Source organism: Haliotis cracherodii, unplaced genomic scaffold, assembly GCF_022045235.1.
Source record: "Haliotis cracherodii isolate W230 unplaced genomic scaffold, xgHalCrac1.p SCAF_4, whole genome shotgun sequence".
NCBI classification, from domain to species: domain Eukaryota; kingdom Metazoa; phylum Mollusca; class Gastropoda; order Lepetellida; family Haliotidae; genus Haliotis; species Haliotis cracherodii.
This window is the reverse complement of record NW_027266297.1, coordinates 72,098,841-72,124,637: the sequence shown is the minus strand read 5'-3', so window position 1 is coordinate 72,124,637 and position 25,797 is coordinate 72,098,841. Positions and strand designations below refer to the sequence as shown.

General features: G+C 40.5%; 1 protein-coding gene across 2 annotated transcripts in view; it reads right to left on the bottom strand.

Annotated features, from left to right (window-relative positions):
- The window catches only part of LOC139478984 (uncharacterized), an 85,261-nt gene that overhangs the window by 20,875 nt on the left and 38,589 nt on the right, over positions 1-25,797 (bottom strand). The window contains exon 2 of one of the 2 annotated variants that reach the window (XM_071261708.1): positions 7,075-7,145. In XM_071261708.1, coding sequence (XP_071117809.1) covers positions 7,075-7,138 — 64 coding nt within the window. In that variant the 5' untranslated portion in view covers positions 7,139-7,145. Of the gene's footprint in view, positions 1-7,074; positions 7,256-25,797 lie in introns of those variants that run through there. The other variant, XM_071261707.1, reaches the window with a different exon arrangement.

Genomic DNA, 25,797 nt, shown 5'->3' with positions numbered 1-25,797 from the left:
CGATTACCTACACAAACGTATATAATGCTGTACGGACTAGGTGTACGAGTAGTTGGTCGCATATCCTGGGCTACTTACATCAAGAACATTATTTCAAATACGGATTTGGGTATGGATCATACAAGATGATGGAAATTCAACACTGTTACCATTTACACTGATACAAAGGAATCTGAAGTGTGACTTACAAGAATGGCATAGCAATGCATTTCTTACATCTAAACTCCAAGCCTATTCAGAATTACGAACTCGCTATTTTGATGCGCATAACTTCACAAATCCATCTGTAAGAACCTTTGTAAATCTTACGTCGTACGATTAATCATCTGTCTAAATATTTCCATCTTAACTTAAACTTGGTAGATACATGTCATCGATCCCAATTGCGTGGATCGATGCTCATGATATTGATCACTGACCGCTGATTATTTACAGACCGCTGTCATAAAGCTGGAATATTGCTGAGTGCGGCGTTAAACAACAACAAACAAACTAAACTTTCGCTTCTCATGTAATGTTCAGTACGTTATATGTATATTTTCATTAATACGTCAAACACCATGTCTTTGGGTTGTATGGGCATGTGGCCTTAGAACTTATGAATGAACTCTTTATTATTAAGAAATCTATATTGAACAATTTCGGCGAAATTATAGCATGCGTTAGTGTATCGCTATCAAATAGTGATAGCTAAACATGTGTTCGCAAAATGGTGAATTGTATTGTCGGAATCCTACAATGGACTCTGATTGTGGAAAGGCTTTTGTCACTTCTATTTGCAGATGTGCACAATGTTCAAATCACCATATCTGCCGATACTTGGTCTGTGTCGTGTACACGTGTGTCATCATAACACGAGTATGCATGGCCACAATGTAATGGTCTGGGACAGAGATTAGAACAAGACAAGTGCATTTCACAGCTTTACACGTTCACAGCAATAAGCTAGTAGAGGACAGATGCATCCTTGTAAGTAAACAACTTACAAGATGTTTGCATCTGATTTGCAACCTTGATCTAGGCATTGTCGTGGAGTGCAGAGAGACATACAAAGACGAAGCCCAGTTTGTGTCGCCAGTCTGCCCGGCGCGCCTACATGTTGATGGTTATGTATGATGATGTGGGCAGCCCTGCTATTTAACTCGCCTTTGTTTCTGTGTGTCTTACACAGATATAGGAACAGATTATCTAGGGGCATTCTGCCCCCTTCCAGTAGGCGGGAGAAGTTAAGTGTATGATGATCACACGCTGTCGCCTAGGGCAAGCACGTCGGTCATAGCTAATGGTCCCAGATTGCCAGAATGTTGCCATCGGTGTGGATGAAGTTCGGCTGTTAGTTTACTATAGCACTGCAGCCTCATGTGTATGATGCCAGTTAACTATCTCACGATGACATCAGTGTGGTCGCTTGGGGCGCCCACCAGGGGCACCTGCTCATCATTGTCAACAACGTTACACATTTAGATACATACAATTCCCTGTATCGCTTGTTTTGTAGCAGACACAATAATATGTTCTACAGGGCAAACGCTGAAACACGACTGAGCAGGAGTAACGCGATAAGTCCTCTTGTGCTGTATAATAGGGTTGAGATGGAGCTTGCTTTAAGCAGAAGGAGGGTTGTTATAGTATTGTATTCGTTACATTCCTTGTTTTGAATAGCCGTAGTCTACTGTTTGATGTATATTGGAAGCATCACGCGGCACCAAGATGTCTTTGTGACTAGAGGTTACGTACATTTTCAATTTAGATCCAATACCTCCGCGCTTGATTCGATTAACACATATGAAGAAATGAACGTCCAATTTTTCAAGGTGATGTGGTTAATCTATCCACAGAGCGTGTTGTCACATAATCAAGAGAGAGAGAGAGAGAGAGAGAGAGAGAGAGAGAGAGAGAGAGAGAGAGAGAGAGAGAGAGAGAGATGGTGTCCATTAAGTGGAATCGTAAAATATCACAGATTCATTTTATTGTCATGGGTACTATTTCAGAAAAGAACAAACACTAGTCATTTTCTTATTATTATACCATGGCTAGTTAGTTAAGATATGAGAACTGCGTGTGCGTGTGCGTGTGCGTGGGTGTCTACATGTGTTTTTTGTGTGCAACGTCGCAATCAACAATATTACAGCTATGTGACGGCGAGCTGTAAATACTCGAGTCTGGACCAGACAATCCAGTGATTCATGTTATGAGCAACGACCCACGTAGTCGGGGTACTTTGACATGCCAGGACACCGCGACTGACACCCGATCCATTACGACACCTGTTACGACTAGCACAGGTTCTTTGGGACCAATTCTAACCCGGAATCACCCTTTAAATGAATATGTATTTTTGTTGTTTAGCTCAAAATGAATAAAAAATAGTTGATATGTTAAACATGGATGCACTTTACTCCCAAAGAGATTATTTGCAGCATGGCCCGCCCCCATCCACAGGTTTCTGTATCATTAGGATGACACCAGGTGTTCGCAGAATGTGTGCGCTTGTTCTTCACACCGTCAACCACGTCATAAACAAACATTCTTCAGCAAAAGAAAAAGCATGAAAGAGGGACTCTCGGCGGAGCATACATGATGTAACGACGGCTCGTTTTCTCTTTCTTTACCATGCTAGGATCATGCGTGGTATTTAAGCTTGTTGAACACACGATCTGAAAGAACCTCACAGATTCAGTTTGTTCCTACTTTCTACTTGACGATGCTACAATGAGTAAGGTTAGTTGTTAGGCATGAGAGCAGCCTTGGCTGGAGGCCTAACTTTGCTGTCAAGATAACTGTGTTTTATAAATTCAATTATCAAAAGCAAAGTGAGTTATTACGTATCTGAACTAACCGTCAAGCCAGAACGCATTTCTGGAAGTAAGAGGATTACCACAAGCATTCGGAACAGTTTTTCAACATTGTGTTATTTGTACCATGGTGTAAAAACACTTGAACATGTGTCGACGGGAGATAAATTAACACCGTCTCTCGTTGTGACAATCTTCCTTCCAAATAAACAATGAAAAAAAAGTACACATTTTTGCCACAGGCTTTGCGTTGGTGCGAGTTTAAATCTCATTATTCCAATATTGGTAGGTCTGGTTTGTTGTCCGTTACCGGGGATATGCCATGCCGTTAATTGACTTCAGATATTGATATTTACAGTTTCAGGCGGTTTTCACTGATGCATAAATTGTATTATGTTTCGTTCAATGGTATTCAACTATTTGCTACATGACGCAACACAAACCTATCTCACTGATAACGTACAAAATACAAACCTGTAAGATTGACACCCATAGAGGTTATCACGCTTGTGTGTTTGGGGATGGTAAATATCCTGAATTACGAATATACATTATATTTAGCGAGCCTGGGCGAGCTCAGTACATAGTGTTTATTTCTAATTCAGGAAATGTACCATACCAAAACACAAAATCGTGATAACCTCTTTATCATGTAAAGTCATTCTTAAATTCTGTCGTCTAAAAACCTGTTCTCATCAGCTAAACATTGCAAGTTTCCCTGGAATGGGCGCATGAATATATATTGCGTCAGAAGATCAGTGATGTATCACTCTGTGAGTAACGATAGTAACGTAACGATAGTCAATATAGTTCAAACTTAACCTGTTTCATAGACAGCGGCGTAATTACATATAGGCATAAGTACAATTGCCAACACATATTGTTTCTACGCGGCAATCCACCGGTCCACCCGCTAGAGTAACTGCCCTTTATCAAAGGGAAGCTACTCGAACCCTAGTCTATGATACGCCATGTTTGTTTACAGAATGTCCTGTCATAACGTTGGGAAGTGCAGCTTCAGATGTACACACAGCGACAAAATGAAACAAGGTAACAATTCCAACATACATTCGGTTGAATGGAACTGTCTTATTTGGGGGGAAAGCCCCCAAGCTGCACAGGTCTACCTACAAATACTTTGATTTGAAAATAGCAAAGAAGTTTTGAGTAGATCGGAAGCTTCGGGGTCCATGAAATATGTAAGCGTTGTTCCATAATAGCAGCGATAGGCCAACACAAGATCTTAAGGTTACGCTTCGTGTCACCTTAGCGGTATGTATATGGCACAGGAACTGTTGTTCGGTAAATGGTTTTACAGCGTGCAACCAAACCAAGGAACTCATTGGGGAATCGGGGATTCCGACATAAAACAGAACTACTCCGATTTTAGTAGGTGAGGTGAAATGGAGTTTTACCACGCGTCCAAGATTATTGCACTTATATAGCGACGTGCATGCACGTGTATGTATGTGTGTGTGGCTGCTTGTACTAGTCCGGACTGATGCCGATTTATAGTGCTAGCTTATTGAGATACCATGCCGCAGTTTAACATGAATACCCAACTCAGACACAGTATACTGACTCCGAGCCGACCAGTCCTTGTTTTAGCCCCTTAATGCCGAGCGCCAGACAGGGTAACAACAAGTACCATCTTTTCACGTCTTTTGGTATGACGCGGTCGGGGATCGAACCCCGGACCTTCTGCTCTCCGGGCGGACGCGCTATCACTAGACAACGGAGGCGGTCCCGAGTTTAGTACATTTTGTTTGTTTGTTATAAAGGGATATATTCTGAGTGACAAAAAAGTACAACTTTATGGATAACAACTTCTGGTTTATTCCATATAGCGAAGTTTCAGTGAAGAGTCTTCCACCATTATGAAGCTGCACTCTCATCACTTGGTTGTTGTCACTCCAGCTTGATAACGGTGTACGAATCTACATCGAAACGTCGCTGTATGCAATAAACCAGAACTTCCAGAATGCCAATCAAATGATAAAGGCTGAGTGTAAATCAGTTAAAATAGTTTCTGTTGCAACTTGTGGTGGGTTTGTATCTATATTTGGCCATACGGACTGGACTGAAAAGGCATATGTGAAGTAGAACCCAGTTTGGCATTATGTAGATCACTGGTTTAAAGTTTGTTGTTTTGAATTGTGTTTGTTACTCGGTACAATGTTTGTTTCTGCGATGACGTGTGCTGATTGGCATAGTGTATGATGCTTGACATATAGTATGCTGCTTGTCATAGTGTATATTGCTTGACATATGATATGCTGCTTGGCACAGCTGTGATGCTTGACATATGGTATGCTGTCTGATATACTGTATACTGCTTGGCACAGTGTATGTTGCTGGACATATGATATGTTGTTAGGCACATTGTATATTGCTTGACATATGGTATGATTCTTGACATTGGTATGCTGCTTGACGAGTATGATGCTTGACATTATATGTTGCTTGGTATAGTTGTTGCTGCTTGACATATAATATTTTGGCTAAGTGTATGATGCTTGACATATGATATGCTTATTGTGTATGCTGCTAAATATATGATATTCCACATGTCGTTTCTTGATAATGGTAATGGCCTACGGTATGATATTTGGTGTCGGGTATACTGTTTGGAATGCGCTATATTGCTTGGTAGGATTATTTTAATACTCAAAATGCTATTGACATACACATGCAATACAACAAACAACTTTATGCAACTTGTTAAAGAGAACGTGTATAAGATTGTTGCAGTCAAACAGCAATCTATTTAACAAACCCTAGCCAGCCACATGGGTTCTGGCAATCAATAGAGCGCCATATCAACGTCGTGTGTGCTCGCTTGTAGCATTCTTCCGCTGTGGCGAGATACAAGCAACACGCTACCTGTGGTCATTGTAGTCAATGGATAATTCCACGAAGCGGAAGCCATTTCTAATCAGTCTTAATCCAGGAGGGCAAATCAATCCTGACAGAAGCATTCACACAAAATACTTAATTACAGTCTTCCTCTGACCTGTGTAGATTGCCCCCTGGTTGCTTACAGTGTTGTTCCACCTTTTGTCTAAACAATGCATTTGACTCGATCTTATGAAAATTTATAAAAAATGCAAGCATATAAGAATTCAACAGAGAGCATTAATTAGGAGTCAATTGGTACCAGTGTGTTTTGGATCTAGTGGACGCTGTAGTGGCTATAAGCATATTGAATCATGTCATCTGGAGGATGGAGGTCTGTACTTTTGTGGTCAAGAATACTTTTGAATTTGCGAGAATATATGAGCAGGAAATGTTTGATTAAACCTTTTTTCTTTGCTCTCCATTGCTTCAATAGTTTAAAAGACGGAAATTGTTCATTTTGATTGAATTACATACTGAATTATTTGAAGGCTTGATCGTTTATGGGTTCATTATTACCATTGCATGTATAAAAAAAAGCTTGATAAAAAATATACGAGTATTATATTCGCTTGGTTGAGTACGAGTCGCCAACGTATTCAGAAACAACGACATGCAATCCATACAAGCATACGATATGCAATTGTCGTTTTTAACCCAGCGAGGAGTTCGAATGCGCAAAATCTACTCATATATCTGCTAGTCGATAGACAAATAGCATGCACATTTCTGTTTGTGAACACACATTAGCTTAAACAATACCGTATGCGATCATTTTGTTTTAATAGCCGCATTTATGAAAAATATCAATAAAACATGTGTCAGGCGTAATTCAATTATGAATCATTGAATCATTGGTATTCCTTGTAGTATTCATTTCTGGATGGTAAGGAGTTTCACCACAAGTTTCTACTACACGTGTTTGAGGTTGTTGGAATATGTTAAAATGGTTTCGTTTAGAAAGTTTCGTTAACGAGATACACAACTGTTTGTCTCGAAAATCACAAGATTCGATGTAATGTAGTTCAACACTAAGTAACAGGAATAAACATCCGTTTGAACGGGACTCTGTCAAAAGCAGGAATGGATCTTTCGAATAACGCACATATTCTGTCGCGCGTTAAAATTCACAGTAGACTGTACAACATTGAATTTTTCAATATATATTAAGTAACGAATGTCACTATACATATAACAGTTACCAGAAGTTGACAATAATCTGAGTAACATAACTACGCACGGTGGACAACTTCATGAACAATGCACATAGACTTCATACGATGCGTCATCATCAATCAGAAACTACCAACGAAGTTTCCGGGAAGGTTCCGGGATAATACCCCTAAGAGTTATTAATTGTTTCAGGAGTAGCGTAGCGACCTACCTGTGTGTGACAACAATACAACGAGGGGCAGCAGAGCGCTGAGGGCGGCACCAGACTGTTTCATGCTGCTTCTGAAAGTAGAGGAGATGTGAGGTAAGACGCAGTCTCTCCAGGTCATAGGTAAGGCATTGTCGGTGGACTTCACTTGGACGTTCTGACAAACACGACTGCAGGAGTAGGCTTTGAATGTATCAACACTGACGTAAAGGGCAGAGTGGGTGGGGGAGGGAAGAATGAGGGGGCGGGAATGCGGGAGGAGGGGTGGAGCAAAGGACAGTGGGGGAGGGAGATTGGCTCTCTAATGAATCCAGCCGTGGGTGGCGGGCGGGCGGTTTCCTCACAGTATTTTGATTGGCTCAGCCGAGTCTGTAAAGACAGGTGTGGAACTATCACGTTCTAGCCGGTCGATCGTGCCATTTTCACTTAATTCGCTGAGTGTTGTCCCTGCACAATTAACGTGGGCCCACGTGCCAATATTATTCTCACTCTACAAACATATCTCATTTTATACTTTACCATTTTGGGAATGAACCACGGACAACTATATTTTGACATTCTCAAAGGGCGTATTATAGCTATTTGTAGACATATGTTTTTCACGAATTGTTCATTTTATGCGTGGCTTTGAAAGGTCCGATGACTGACTGTGACGCAAGCCTTCACCAGTATTGCTATATTCCACGTCATCGTATGACATTCAGTATCATGGTATGGCAAGACTGGGGCTGCAAACTCCAGATCAGTTAACAACGAACATTTACAAACAGTTGGTAAAGTTTTCCAAATTTCGGTTCCCCGTAAATTATTACCTTTCATACCAAAGTTTTGACAATTATGAATAAACCCAATTCATCCTCTTTTCAACTTTTCCAGCTGCCCGTTATCTTCAATCAAGCTCTCTGCACACCATCATCCGGGTTCGAGACATGTTCAGTCAAGAATGGTTTTTGTAGATGGCCACTGGAACCCGGAAGTAAGTTCAGCGCCATTAGCACGTGCTGAAGGAGAGTAAATGGATTCCTTTCTTTCGATCTCCGTAGGAAGGGAGGAAAGTGTGAGTGTTTTTCTTCCTTTCCAACTCTGATCGGTGACATCCGAAGGTCGGCTTTTAATACCATCCGTCATCATCACAGTTGGAGATAGAGGGAGGACAGTTAGGCTACACTTGCCAGTAGTGTTGCTTTGAGTAGATGATCCATTAACATTTGTCCGAGAGTTTGAGTCAACAAATACTCGTGCTACTCATTGTCTGGACTTATGCACCGGTATTTAAGGTCATTATGGAAGAGTGATATTGTTAAAGCTTGACTGTGTGTTTGTGACGGGTGCCCCCGGTGGGGCAGGATACGCTCACCTTTTCGCGAACACCTGGTATCATCACTATTTGATAGTGATTCAGAAACGCATGCTAATAATATAGTCGGAATCATACAATGCTTTTATTTATTTGAATGATGCTTTGTAGCTTCACAAATATAAGTTAATACAAGCGACAAAACATTAGCATAATCATCAGAAATCTCAAGTCAAAGAAGAATCCATTGAATGATTCCTACTATATGTTATAATCATGTGATAGTGATGATTCCAGGTGTTTGCGATAGGTAGAGCGTATTTTGCCCAAACGATGGCACCAGTCAAAAACACAAACAAGAGTCAAGACCTGTGTTTTATGTTTTATAATAACAAGGGTTTACATTCTTTTCTGAAAACGCCAAGAACAATCATGATGTGTACTGGTGATCTCCATAAAATACCCCAGTTAGTTCAATACCACAGAAAAACAAATTTGATTTATTTCTAAATAATCGTTAGAGAGCACTTAATCATCATCTCAAAATTCTGTAGGGTAATCCCATTCCAAGCAAAAGCGTGTTAATGACATTTGTGATTGGCGCATGGACAAACTATGAACACCCTTTCTCTGAAGCTGTGGTTGGGGACTGGGAATGTTTGCAGTGCGTGACCACGTTATTGTCTGTGCTGTTATTATAGAAGCCAAGGGGGTAGAATTACTGTTATCTAGTCACACGTAGTATTGGAACTAACAACAGTGACCTTCACTCAATTTTAAAGTTAATGTGTGAAACAGTCATGGCACGTTAATGCGCCATCTGTTTGAAGGGAATGGCACGTTCCTCAACAACTGGTATGAGTTATAAGTATACTTTCGATAATAGTTGAATGCTGTGTAAAATATTTTGACAAGATGGTTTGTTTCCTGCACATACATACGTGACATGTGTTGTGGTATTTCGTAATGTATCCCTTTTTCTAATAGCTTAAGTCAACAACAAGGCCTCTTTGAAACGTTTCCAGATAGAAAGTAATCATAATATGAGGCCATTTTCCCTGGTTTTGTGGATGAGCCACGCGAAGATCACTTGACTATAGAACGTCAACGCCACGGAGTAACCAGTCCCGATTATCCACCGAAACAGATTCTATTCGGCGAAAAAGACAAAATAGCGGATAAAATTGTATGAATGGATCACTGAAAATCAGTGATGACACCAGGTGCTCGCGAAAAGACTAAACATGTCCTGCCCCACCGGTAGCACACGTCACTCACAAAAAAAAATGACTGCTATATTAGAAATATTATGTAAAACAACTTCTTCTACGGTGAATAGTGGTGTTTTGAAGTAAATCTAAAAACATCTGGGATGAGCGTCAAGCAAGTGGGAATATAATTTGTTTTCACTCAGCAATATTTACCAGCTACGTGCCAGTGGCCTGTAACTTAATGACTCTGAACCAGACAATCCAGTGATTGATATTATTAGTAACGACCCACGCCGTCTGGGTCTAGGACGCTATCAACCAAGTCCCCGGGACATTTGCTAGTAATGATATCCTGTGCACGTAGCTTGCTACAACGGTTGTGTTATAAGTATTAATCCATATCACATTTATTTTACATCCTTCATGTTAGCATTGTGGATTGTAATATCAACAAGAAAAAACCCTGATCATGCTTAATTCTGAATATTAGATCCCATTGATCGACCAAACGAAGACCTGTCATTGATAGAAACGTCACATTATAACATTTTTTCATACCTCCATGTCAGAATGATGCGATCTGATTGGTTCACGTGATCTTGATAACATACTGTGTAGCCCGCCTTGGGGGGGTAATAAGTTTCACAGCGCGGGAATAAATCTTTTATACCCCGCCACGAGAAATACAGGCTGCATGTGGATTTCCGAGAGACAGAATATATCCCTCATACCCTGCTTCAAAGAAAAACGCCAAACGCTTTTTCCGAGTCAATGGAAGTCACGTGATGTAGCACAAGTTAACAGCTGTTTTCTATCAATTTTAAATTTTTGTTAATTGTTATCAATGTCTCATTAAATCGCGTCGGTAAGATAAATTCGTTGTAGCAGGATCACTCGGGGTACATGGGGTTTTATGTGTCCCTCTTTAGGTTTTATACCATGAGGGCTCGGCTCGGGGTATGAAACCTAACGTGGGACGCGTAAAACCCCATGTACCCCGAGTGATCCTGCTACAAGTCATAACGTTTCTTTGCAGTTCAACGCCGCGTTCCAGGTATATGACAAGTCTTGAAACAGACATTCCAGTAGTTGACATCATGAGCCACGCAATCAAGATACGATGATATGCGACCCGTGAAGATCCGGGGTAGAATAGGTCTTCAGCAACCCATGCTTGCCGTAAAAGGCGACTATGCTTGTGGTAGGAGGCGACTAACGGGATCGGAAGTTCTGTTCCAGACGTTGTAAAATAAACAAACGTAGACCCACGTAGACCCACACGCACACGCACACGCACACGCACACGCAAACGCACGCGCAAGTGCAGAAGAGTTCTCATATCTCTTATCTTAACTAACTCCAGCCAGGATATAATAAGAAAATGACTAGTGTTCGTCCCTTCCTGTAATAGTGCCCAGGGCAATAAGATCTGTGATATTTAACGATTCCACTTAATCACATAATGGATGCCATCTCTGTCTGCATTTCCATATTTTATGAATACAAAAATTACAACATTGTAAAGAAATCACCGTCCAAATTTCGGTGCCCATTTGTAATGGTATTTTGACAGTGTACTTTTATTATATTAATCTGCACTGCGCATATTTTCTTGATAACGTATAACTCCTACTTTTATCCTGCTCGTGTTATGTTCACCCTTATTTCATTTATATATCGATTGCTAGAGACAACCATTCACTCTAAAACAAGAAGGCACAAAAGAGAGCGTGAGCTCAACTGCTTCTCAAATACCACTAGAGACCAAACTACTCATCGCGCACTTACTGTTCCCGTGTCCCTGCTGTGATTTCTCAGATCGAAGTTGATGACAGTAGGTAGTCAAGGTCATCCTAAAGTGGGTCTCCACTAACTTATAGATAGCTTCGTCTTGTAGTGCTGTAGACGGATCTGTTTCGTTATGTGAATGGACGGTTCCATGAGTTCATCATAAAGAATATTTACCATGGTGCAAAGAAATAACATGGATTGAGGGATTAATGTAAAATCTCACGAGTTGTTCATACATGGACCCCAGAGGAAACACATATATCAAATTTCAATAAATGCCATAGTATTTCGATCTCTTCATCTTAATTAAAAAGTAATGTAATATCCATATTAAAACTGAACCCAGAACCGTTTAAACTATGATATTTCCAGCGGTAAGAAGTTTCATAGTGATGATCATATTGGTCGACACGTTCAAAATATAATATAGTAAAGAAGGTACAAGCCTGGCATAGAATGGTCAAGTAAGACGTGACAAATATGAAATCTAGGATAATGATAGAAATTGGACGGTGGAGGCTTACGTGTTAAATATTTTTTTTAGCATAAAGGTGGCATTGGATGGTCAAGGCTGACGTGTTAAATAAAAAAATCTAGGATAATGGTGGCATAGAAAGGTCAAGGCTGGTGTGTTAAATATTAGGATAATGGTGGCATTGGAAGGAAAGTCTGACGTGTTAGATATGATATCTAGGATAATAGTGGCATTGGAAGGACAAGGCTGACGTGTAAAATATAAAATGTAGGATAATGGTTGCTTAGAAAGGTCAAGGCTGACGTGTTAAATATGAAATCTAGCATAATGTTGGCATTGGAAGGTCAAGTCTGACGTGTTAAATATGAAGTCTAGGATAATGGTGGCATTGGAAGGGCAAGTCTGACGTGTTAAATATGAAACTAGGATCATGGTGGCATAGAAAGGTCAAGTCTGACGTGTTAAATATGATATCTAGGATAATATTGGCATTGGAAGGACAAGGCTGACGTGTAAAATATAAAATCTAGGATAATGAGTGCATAGAAAGGTCAAGGCTGACGTGTTAAATATGAAATCTAGCATAATGTTGGCATTGGAAGGTCAAATCTGACGTGTTAAATATGAAATCTAGGATAATGGTGGCATTGGAAGAACAAGGCTGACATATCAGATATGAAATATGATAGTGGCATAGAAAGGTCAGTGCTGAGTGATGTTATCTATGTAAATGCTGAATAATAAGGTCTTTATTGAATCTGTGAAGATGAATTCTATGACACTGTAAGGTCAGTGTGACATGCCCTGCCTGAACTGCGATCATACAGTTTTTTAAGCTACAATGTAACCAATGACAAACCGTATCGAAGCAATACGTTGAGGGGAATAACGTATTAGGCGGCATAACACAACTACCAGATGGGTGGCATGGCGTGTTGTTTTGTAGCTAGATGATGGGTGGTATAACATTCAATGAAGAGAATTTATGCATGTGAACCTCCTTATTATGAGGAAGGTGTAAGTTTATAGTCCGAAACGTTGTGTTCCTCATAATAAAGAAGTTGACATCCATAAATTCTCTTCCTAATTTGAATCACTTCTAAATGTATTCAAAGACTTGGTATAAACATTTGCTTTGTAACTACTAGATGGGTGGCATATTGTATTGTTTTTAAGCTTGAAGGTGGTTAGTATTTCTTTTGTAACTATTGAGTGGAGGGTATAACTTACTGTTGGAGAACTTGTTTTTATTCCCTGGCTATAATATAACTATAGACTGTGATTCCATCAGTTTATACATGGCTGTACAAAATATTATCAAATAAACACTTACATACAGGTAACATACACCATTGACATGAATTCCAACTTCTTCACTCTGCCAATACCACGTTTGGATACAGATGCTATCCCATTAATCACACACTTAATGCCACGTTTAGATTCAGATGCTGGCACATTGATCACGCACTTAATGCCACGTTTAGATTCAGATGCTGGCACATTAATCACACACTTATTGCCACGTTTAGATTCAGATCCTGGCACATTGATCACACACTTATTGCCACGTTTAGATTCAGATCATGGCACATTGATCACACACTTATTGCCACGTTTAGATTCAGATGCTGGCACATTAATCACACACTTATTGCCACGTTTAGATTCAGATCATGGCACATTGATCACACACTTATTGCCACGTTTAGATTCAGATGCTGGCACATTAATCACACACTTATTGCCACGTTTAGATTCAGATGCTGGCACATTGATCACGCACTTATTGCCACGTTTAGATTCAGATCCTGGCACATTGATCACACACTTATTGCCACGTTTAGATTCAGATCCTGGCACATTAATCACACACTTATTGCCACGTTTAGATTCAGATGCTGGCACATTGATCACGCACTTATTGCCACGTTTAGATTCAGATGCTGGTACATTGATCACACACTTATTGCCACGTTTAGGTTCAGATGCTAGTACATTGATCACGCACTTAATGCCACATACAGGTTCAGATGCTAGTACATTGATCACGCACTTAATGCCACGTTTCGATACAGATGCTAGTCCATTAATCACGTACTTATTGCCAAGTTTCGGTACAAATGCTAGTTCATTAATCACGTACATATTGCCACGTTTTCGTACAAATGCTAGTACACTGATCACGCACTTAATGCCACGTTTCGATACAGATGCTAGTACATTGATCACGCACTTAAATCCTCGTTTAGGTTCAGATGCTAGTCCATTAATCACGTACTTATTGCCACGTTTAGGTTCAGATGCTGTTTAATTGATCACGCACTTAATGCCATTGATCACGCACTTAATGCCATTGATCACGCACTAAATGGTACTCTTTAGTACAGATGCTAGTACATTGATCACGCACTTAATGCAACGTGTAGGTTCAGATGCTAATACATTGATCACGCACTTACTGCCACGTTTCGGTACAGATGCTAGGACATTGATCGCATACTTAATGCCACGTTTCAATACAGATGCTAGTAAATTTATGAAGAGTATTTTCTTAAATAAACTATTGCTTCATATTCAGATGTTTCATAAATCTGTCAAACGTAACATAACGCCAAAGAAAAAATTAGTTGTACATGCTATGATTTAAATTTTGACACCAAACGTGAGGATTTACTGTCTGTGATGCTATAGTCGTGAGGGGGTAATTGTTGTTGTACAAGGTGGTTTTAATGTTAACACACTCTTTGAAGTTATAATGAATCTTAGAAAACTAAACCTTTGATTTAAAGAGAAAGAAGAAATTGATGATTTACTCTTAAAATGTGGATATGTTTTTTTTAACTTAGCATTTCGTCATTTAACGAACATGAACAATACATTATTTGTATGCTGAAGTATATATCTGACATTTAATGTTCTATTTTGTCCACTCTGAAACTCGATGTATTATTTCACGTAACTGCATGAAGTACCAACTGTTACGTTTTGTTTTGTTTGTTTGTTTGTTTGTTGTTTAACGCCGCACTCAGCAATATTTCAGCTTTATGACGGCGGTCTGTAAATAATATAGTCTGGACCGGACAATCCAGTGATTGACATGATGAGCATCGATGCAATTGGGATACGATGACATGCATCAACCAAGTCAGCAGACCTGACCACCGATCCCGTTAGCCGCCTCTAACGACAAGCATAGTCGCCTTTTACGGCAAGATTCAATTATGTATAGGTAAGACCACGAGGATCCAATCGTTGAAATGGTCGAGGCGCGAAGCATGGCCAACATTCATTGCACCTAAAATGTTAAGGGTGTTGTGAAATGGGGTTTAGCGAGCCTGACCACTCGATCCCCTGAGCTGCCTCTTACGACATGCATAGTCGCCTTTTACGGCAAGCATGGGTTGCTGAAGACCTATTCTACCCCGGATCTTCACGGGTTCCAGATGTTACGTGTGTGCATTGCCACGGGGGCACGTAAAACAAAAAGAGGTTTAATATATTTGGGGCGTGACCAACAAAATTTAAAGGTAATATTTCACGTATTTCAATATGTTGTCGCAAATGTTTCGTCTATTTGGAGGCCGCTCGCTGACAGCAAAGCCAGTGTGGGTGAAGCGGAGCTGACTAGGCTACTTTATTGTCTAATAATACAATATTGATAACGCAGGATGTCCCCGTGGAACTTACTGCTGTCAGTAAACACTTATGTCGGAGTGACTTTTAAAACACTTTGTCATTGATCATTCTTAGTCTATATCCCTTTTCCACAGCAGTCAGGTGGATTACAGATGCGGCGAAGTAACGATCTCGATTAAGTGAGATTTATTGACTGAAGCTAGGAAGATTGTCCCTGCAGTTTACACAGGCCAGCTGTGTGTGTGTACAGTGACTAGTTGAAGTGATGGGTCTACTCATGATAACACTGTTTGATCTTGGGCCACATCAGGATGTTCTCTGTTAAATCACTCGCGTCCGCGTTTTGTGTAAGACATGAAGCTATACACCGATGGATATGCGTCTGTAACGACGTCTCATAGTGATAAGAATCCCGTGGTCACCCCGGGCAGAAAAGCTGCAGCTGATGTGGTTTTGTTTGTTTCTTTGTTGTTTAACGCTGCACTCAGCAATATTCCAGCTATATGACGGCGGTCTGTGAATAATCGAGTCTGGACCAGACAATCCAGTGATTGATATCCTGAGCATCTATCCACGCAACTGGAATACGATGACATGCATCAACCAAGTCAGCGAGCCTGACCACTGATCCCGTTAATCGCCTTTTACGACAAGCATAGTCTCCTTTTACGGCACGCATGGGCTGCTGAAGACCTATCGTACCCTGGATCTTCACGGTCTGCAGCTGATATGGATCGGAGGGTGAGGCTTGGCGATCTGGTTGGCTGCTTATCATCATGACCTGACTACGTGTGGCGGTGTAGATTGACATCAGCCAATGGTGTGTCGGGACCAGATTCAATTATGTGTAGGCAAGACCGCGAGGATCCAACCGTTGTAATGGTCAATTAAACACCGAGGCGCGAAGCATGGCCAACATTCATTGCACGTAAAATGTTTGAGGAGTGGTGAAATGGGTCTGGGCGTCCCGTCGTGTGACTGCTTGTACTAGTCCTTACTAGACGTGTGCCGATATATAGTGCTAGCACACTGAAATACCATGCCGCAGTTTGACATGAATACCCCACTTAGACACAGTATACTGACTCCGATGCGACTTGTCCTTATTCTAGCCTATTAATGCCGACCGCCAGACAGGGTAACAACAAGTACCATCTTTCAACATCTTTTGGTAAAAGGCGGCAGGGGTCGAACCCCGAAACTTCCGCTCTGCGGGCGGACACTCTACCACTAGACCACGGAGACGGTCTCTAAAATGATTGAGAAACATTGTTTTGTTGATGGGTTTGTGGAAGATATTTAGGAACTCTCTGCCCAGCTGTGAGGACACTTGTGCGTGATGCACGTGAAAATGTTCCGCAAGCCTTCCGCACGTACATCTCGCACTTTGCCGACTCGGGTTGCGAAATGCATGGCCCGGGGCAAGTATAGCATTCATTTTGGACCAACTCTAGCACATTTATCAATCACTTAGATATTACCTGCCCATGTAGTTAACAAACATAGCCCTGATCAAGATAATAGTGATTTCTTTTTTATCTGTTCGTTTCGTAAAATGAAAAGTTACCAAATCACACGTAGGTATAATGCATACAGTAACATATAACCTACTGCATAAAACATATTTCGCAGTTCAAAAACGGATAAACTATAAGTCGCCGAGGCAGAAGACAACATTCGTCAGGCTTCGGTGCCTACTTCGCGGGTTCGAATCCCGCCGGCGACACGCATTTTTCATGAAATTGTTCCATCATCAAGGTAAATGCCAGGGCGAAAAGAAGGTCTGTCATTTCCATAATTCAGTTAGCTGGTGCACGGTCAAAGACAAAAAGGACCCATTATTTACAATTTTCCGGAATATTACGACTCTAGCGTAACAAACAATCAATGGTAACTGATTCACAGCCGCGTGCAGACGTGAGTCTGGTTGGCCGGGGCTTATTACTATAAACGCAATATTTAAAACGTTTCTGAAGCTTGTGTGCGTGTGCGAATATACGCTAACCAAATACCTCTGCACTTTACAAGCCACATCTCTGGAACCATGAGGCGGTGATAGGAACACATTCCAGGATTATAGTGTATGAGCTGTCTTAATGTTCTAACCCCTGTATCATCATGTGTTAATCTAGATTGATGTATATTCTGTTAATTGTGATGCCCAAGAGTGTCTGCTACTTATGTGCCCTAGTGTATATCCCACTTATGTGCCCTAATGTATATCCCACGTATGTGCCCTAGTGTATATACCACTTATGTGCCCTAGTGTATATCCCACTTATGTGCCCTAATGTATATCCCACTTATGTGCCCTAGTGTATATACCACTTATGTGCCCTAATGTATATACCACGTATGTGCCCTAGTGTATATCCCACGTATGTGCCCTAGTGTATATCCCACGTATGTGCCCTAATGTATATCCCACTTATGTGCCCTAATATATATCCCACTTATGTGCCCTAGTGTATATCTCACTTATGTGCCCTAGTGTATATTTCACTTATGTGCCCTAATATATATCTCACTTATGTGCCCTAGTGTATATCCCCCAGGGTAGAATAGGTCTTCAGCAACCCATGCTTGTCATAAAAGGCGACTATGCTGTAACGGGATCGTGTGGTCAGGCTCGCTGACTTGGTTGATGCATGTCTTCGATCCCAATTGCGTTAATCGATGTTCATAATATCAATCACTTGATTGTCTGGTCGAGACTCGATTATTTACAGACCGACGTCATATAGCTGGAATATTGCTGAGTGCGGCGTTAAACAAACAAACAAACAAATATTGCATATCCCACTTATGTGCCCTTCGTGTTCTACTGATGGCAAAAAGCACATACTAAATTAAATATAACTACACTTCAGCATGTCCACGCTAGATCTACGTAAATCCATTCTCTTCTGTTCAATTTCGCATGTTGAAATGCCGTGTTTATTTGCGCTCTATAAGGCCGTATCGAACCACAAACAGACGCCACCGACAAATCACGACCAAAACAAAGTGACTGGCGTTTAATGCACCTAACACCGGGTATTTACCCATGTGTATTTGTAGGGCGTGCATCGTTAACATTGGTAGCGCGTCAGTATTGATCACAGTCATTAAACAAGCAACTATTAGCATAGAACGTGTACAAACACGAGGCTAGGGGCACGAATAATGACATACTGTCCCACGTGCACAACATACTGTCCCACGAGTTCTAACATCGGCAGTCTGTCATGTGCCACCGCGCATGGAGTTGAGCAAGATTCCGATCATTATTTATTCACGACGGTGGGGAAAAAGGGGCTGTATATCAACTTATCGACACGGAACAGTTAATACAGATTTCCTGTTGCTGCTGATCCGACTATACACCTACGTACGGCTGATATAAGTTGTGTGGGAAAGAAGCACTGGGCTGTCTCAAGTACCTGCGTCGAGAACAACATTGAATACTTAATGCTCCCCGGGGGTGGGTGAAAGTCGTATGATAATATTCTAGTACCTATTAATGGGTTTATGATTACATATTAAATATTTAGAAAGAATAGCAATTTGAATCGTTCAAGGCAGAGTGGCGCATTAACGAGCACCCATTGTAAACAAAGCGTGTACCAGTGAATAGCGAACGTGTGGTCGGGCTTAAGAGGTATTTCGTCGAATAAACAGCACTCTTATATTTGTAGACATTAATTTTTACGTCTACACTCTCTGTCGAGATTAATTGTTACGCCAGCTCAGTCTGTAGATATTAATTGTTACGCCAGCTCAATCTGTAGACATTAATTCTTACGTCAGCTCAATCTGTAGACATTAATTGTTACGCCAGCTCAACCTGTAGATATAAATTGTTACGCCAGCTCAATCTGCAGATATTCATTGTTACGTCAGCTCAATCTGTAGCCATTAATTGTTACGTCAGCTCAACCTGTAGATACTAATTGTTACGCCAGCTCAATCTGTAGTAGATATTCATTGTTACGTGTACACTCTCTGTAGATATTAATTCCTACGCCAGCTCAATCTGTAGACATTAATTGTGACGCCATTTCAATCTGTCGAGACTAATTGTTCCGCAGCCCAATCTGTCGAGATTAATTGTTACGTCAGCTTAATCTGTAGATATTAATTGTGACGCCAGCTCAATCTGCAGATATTAATTGTTACGCCAGCTCAATCTGTAGACATCAATTGTTACGTCTACACTCTCTTTCGAGATTAATTTTTACGCCAGCTCAATCTGCAGATATTAATTGTTACGCCAGCTCAATCAGTAGATATTAATTGTTACGTCAGCTCAATCTGTCGAGATTAATTGTTACGTCAGCTCAATCTGTAGATATTAATTGTTACGCCAGCTCAGTCTGCAGATATTAATTGTTACGCCAGCTCAATCTGCAGATATTAATTGTTACGCCAGCTCAATCTGCAGATATTAATTGTTACGTCAGCTCAATCTGTAGATATTAATTGTTACGTCTACACTCTCTGTAGATATTAATTGTTACGCAGCCCAATCTGTAGATGTTAATTGTTACGTCTGTTCTATCTGTAGATGTTAATTGTTACATCAGCTCTGACCATACTATAGCATCATTGAATTTCAATTATGTATCATATTGCATTCCGCCTATTATCTCAATCAGATTTAGCCCCTTTACTGCCATTGCTAAAATCTAAATGCTCTCTTAACAGAGACCAAGCCATTTATAATTATTTACTATTTCTAGCATTTCCGTTACAAATGTAAAAACATACTTCGTCTTTCTAAAATGTTCAATTATTTATTTTCCAGTGTAAATATAAAGCCAAGAAGGCGGTGGGGTAGCCTAGAGGTTTAAGCGTTCGCTCGTCACGCCGAAGACCGGGGTCCGATTCACTACATTACAATGTGTGAAGCCCATTTCTGGTGTCCCCTGCCGTGACATTGCTGGAATATTCACTCACTCACTCACTCACTCACTCAATCACTCAATCACTCAATCACTCACTCACTCACTCACTCACTCACTCACTCACTACAAAGTATGTAATACGTTTCCAGGAAGTTTTATGTTTTATGATATCATTTTGAAATACCTATGATAGATATGCATTCTTCTGGGTCCAAATAGATACGGGTGGTTAAAACACGACATCCATTACCCCGTGATCGGTGTGATGCGGCGCTTGATAGACTATGAGGACCACCAGCAACTGGCGGCCGGTATCGACTGTGGGGAGGTCGTAAATAACATCGACACTCCGTGTACTGTCGTCTCACTTGACTTGTTATGTTCAGATCGTTGTGTTATATCATTAGTTTCAATACGCATGTGATATTACATTATAGATGGCGGGAATGCTCATATGGTGTTAAACACTGGACAAGGACAACGCATTAATACATGGGGCGCGTAAGCACTGAAGAGATTACCGCTAATGCATCGTTTTGTGTGATGCAGATTGTGTGCATGGCGGGTGCTACCGGCCATCCTTTGCGCGAACACCTGGTGTCATCACTGATTTTCAGGTATCGATTCGTATAATTGTCACAACTATTTTTACCTTTTGCGCACAGTGGAGTCTGTTTCGATAGATAATCGAGACTGCTTATCCTCTGGCGTTGAGTTTTATATTTACTAGGGTTGGTACTGGATGTTGAACGTGTATCACAATATTTTACAATGCCCAAGGCCGTATTCGATACGTATCATAAGATATTGCATTATTCAAAATTTTGAATTCAGAAGCAATTTGAAACATCAATGCAGGAATTTAAGATCATAAATGGAACAAAACAAGATGCTGGAACAGCATAATGTTTACTCATTCAATAAATACGCACGGATGCACGCGCCGGGACTGTGTTGACTTGGTGTTACACATCTTGCCACAGAACTCATCGCAGAAGAACTCCATTTTGAAATTACGGAAACATTTCGAAGATACATTTATTTGGCAAGTGTATAACATAAACAAATGATAAAAATCGCTATTTGAAATCAACCGATATACCGAGCATTAAAACATGATATTGTGATGAATATCGTGGAAAGAATGAACCTCAGCTTATCGATATATCGGTGATACCGTGCACCCTTAACATATACAGGTACATGTTGTATGCTGGCGTTGATACGGACACGTGTGCACCGCCGCCGTGCGCATTAGATGAAACAGCGAATCAAGACAGTCCCCATGACGTCACTGTCACAGACGGGAAAGTAGGTTTCCGTAAATCGTGTCTACTCTCCGTGTTATCGGAGTTAAGGAACCAATGACTACAGGATAAATTAGGCCACGTCAAGTGCTTCTTTGAAGCTTTTAGCTCTGTCTGGTTCAGACGGGAACAACAAGAGTACACACGAAGAAATATAGAGAGAAATACGCTAACATGCATATATGGAAAACAATACAACAATACTTTTGCTTCACTGAAATATCTATGAACGTTGGAAAATGTATTATTGGAAATATTCAAAATTAGTTCATGTTTTGGTTATAATACATGTTCAGAAATGTAATGATTGGACCGATTGGGAAACAGTAAGTTCCAATGATTAAAACTCCAACCTGCATGAAGGAGTGGGTGGCATACCTGTTCCATGAACTCACAGTTGTGTTGTAAAAGCAGAAGAAGTCACGTGGAACTATGTCAACCAAGCACAATAACACTCATACGAATATTAAAATCCCAGAACAATACTGACGTTGTAGTTTGTAGAAAGCGTGTTTCTAGCTTTTAAGCGTCAGCTTGTAGGTATCACACAAACCAACGTATGGTTATATAGTCCCCCTATATATATATATATATATAACACCTATATATGGTTATACAGTCCCTGCATATGGATATATATTCATCGTATGTTTTGGTTATATACCTCCTCTATATGGTTATACAGACCCTTGCATATCGTTATATATCCTCTTGTATACGGTTATATAGTCCGCCTGCATAAAGTTATATATCTCCTATACATGGTTATATAGTCCCTAAATATTGGTATAGAGCCCATACATATGATTATATATTCCCCTACATACATTATATAGTTTCCTATGGATCGTTATATTGTCCCCCTAATACAAGGTTATAAAACCCCCTACGTATGGTTGTAAAGTCCCCTTCATATGGTTATAAAGTCCCTCTACATATGGTTATAAAGTCCCTCTACAAATGGTTATAAAGTCCCCTACATATGATTATAAAGACCCCTATATATGGTTATAAAAAACCCTACATATGGTTATACAGTCCCTACATATGGTTTTAAAATCTCTCTCCATGTGGTTTTTAGTCCCTTGACATACAGGTCGAGGCGTGATGTACGCCAGAGCTGGCGGCGGATCGTGAAGCCATGGTGTGCCAAGCGGGTTTTATAGACAACCTTTTTCACAATGACCCACAATTCACATGCAACCCAGAAGGGTTTCGGTGGAGATACTATTATATTTATGCATATGTAATTAAATATCTTTCACACTGTTAACTGGAAATAACAAACGGTCATATATAATTCCATAGATGTTTTCTCTTGATGAGATACACTGTTAAAAGTCAATACTCATACGGTGATGCTACGGGTATATGAAGCGGGTAGGTGAGCTTGTTGCCCGTGAAGATCCGGGGTATAATAGGTCTTCAGCAACTCATGCTTGCTGTAAAAGGCGACTATGCTTGTCTTAAGAGGCGACTAACGGGATCGGGTGGTCAGGCTCGCTGACTTGGTTGATGAACTTGAACTTGAACTTGATGCATGTCATCGTATCCTAAATGCGTGGATAGATGCTCATGATGTCAATCACTGGATTGTCTGGTCCAGACTCGATTATTTATAGACCGCTGTCATATAGCTGTAATATTGCTGAGTGCGGCGTTAAACAACAGTCAATCAATCAATGTCGCCGCGTGTGTCCAGACACATGACGGTGGAGGAAACCAGGATTAGTCACGAGCTCCACACATTGTGGGGAATCAAAACCGGACTTCACCATGACTTCACCATGACTTCACAATAACTTCACCACGGCTTCACCTGAACCACAAGGGTATTAAATATAAAGAAACTTTATGAAATAATCCATGAAACCAAAATGACACCGTGTTCATTATAGTGAACGTTGACAAGGCGATCAATATACGTCTCTGTGTGTTATTCTTCGATGGAATTAACATGCTTATACAAAATGAAGCCTGGTAAATAATTTTCGGTCTCAAACTATCAATTACATTAAGTAAAAATCAATTCTACAGTACTTAACATTTGCATGTACAATATCATTACATGTGCGGAGAAGCGATAATGTTCTTTTAACGAGGTACTGTAATTATGAACGCGGTTATTAAAATGGGTGGCTTAAGAAATACACTGCTTCGAAATCAGCAATAAAAGCTTCGCTTCATTTACGGTTAGACAGAACACAGACTGCCAGAAAAGGTGATAATGATCAAAGATGCTGAACAGATTTAGCATCCTTAAACTCATCTTCATCTCTCGGTTACGTTAGAAGTCATATCAATATTTACTTGTCCAGTTATGTGCGTGGGTGTTTTATGAATGAAATGACTTGCTCAGTGGCAAAGCCCAAAGCGGTTCTTCCAAACAATATACACTGTTACCGCTGATCGTTCAGCAAATACGCCTATAAAAGCCTTAAAGGGCACTGCCAGTATGGACACTCCAATGGATCAATGCATTACTTGCAGCATTAAGCACGCTTTTGTACAAATATAATAGTCTCGAAAAGAACTCAGTGGCAGTACATGTTCCAATCTGAAAGTCCTCATGCGAAAATGTTTCTGTTAAGTATGTACTGTTACACTGCTTGTACACGGCTTAATATTAAATGTGAACAGGTTTAAACCTTTTTACGTAATTAACATTTTACAATGAGGGAAATACTAAAGCTTATGACACCTCGTATCATCACTATTTGCCTTTCCTAGATTTACACATGTTGAATAGGAGATAGTCGGAATAGTACAATGGACTCGGCATTTCGCCGATACTTCTTATGCTATGATATGAGTTTCGCCGCATTCATTTGCACATAATTATTCCCCCTTTATTGAAACATACAAAAGGATCAGAAAATGTAGCTCCAGTCGGCCTCCTAATCACTCACATTCAAACACACAACGGTGACTTGTATTGTCGACACATTGATGGAACTAATCAATTGGACGCAAAAAGAATGAAATAATTCCGGCTGCCTAGTTAATACCACGACAATCTTTAATTTGCGTAAAAGAAACACAATATCCACTCCCCTACTGGGAGCCAGTATAGGCATTCCCCCATTGGCCGCACAAAGCACTCTATCAGAGGGTGGCAGCAAAGCACGTTGGGGTTAGGACGAAGTAGCGAAATCATAAAACATAATTTCAAACAGAGGAAGATTGTCAAACAGCGAATATGATACAATAACATCACCAATGCATAAATATAGTTTTGAAAGGTAAATTTTAATAATGAACCCAGGTAATCAAGGGGTTTCGTCAAGACGCCTCAACCACAAGAGTTTTAGATAGACCGTGTGAATTTATGTGTAAATAAAAGCAACAAAACCCTTTCCATATTCAAAAGATGCTAAATGAAGAGTCGGTAGTACGATTTCGACTTTATCATGTGGGAATGTTTAGGAATCACCATCAAATAGGTGTTCACGAAAAGGTTAGCGTATCCTGCCCCTAATGTGACACCCGTCACAAACACATGCAAAGGCAAGTCAGTTAATCTGAAAAAACCCACGAGGACAAAAGGTACAAGTCAAAATAGGGAATTGCATCGGACATTGTTATTGTCGAAATTCACGAAATAATTTTTAAATATTGTCAAAGAAGAGTATATCTCAGAGGTTTCCCGACTTTTGTCCGTTACATTAACTTTCTGAAATTAATGTGATGTTCACATGACATAATGTTTCCATCATCAAAACAAGGCATGAGAAAACGGTAATATCTACTGAATGTTGAAGCAATAATATCAAGTAAGAGCCGAAAGAGTTTGCTGACGTGCGGGCAACTGTGATATAGGAACACACACAGACCTCTACATGACGTCAGATGAAATTGGGGAACACACAACCACCCACAGACCTCTGCAGGATGTAAGCTAGAATGCAGTGTCTGCTGAAGTGCAGGCAGCTGAAATTGGGGAACACACAACCACCCACAGACCTCTGCAGGATGTAAGCTAGAATGCAGTGTCTGCTGAAGCGCAGGCAGCTGAAATTGGGGAACACACAACCACACACAGACCTCTACAGGATGTAAGCTAGAATGCAGTGTCTGCTGAAGTGCAGGCAGCTGTAACATGTAACACACAACCATACAC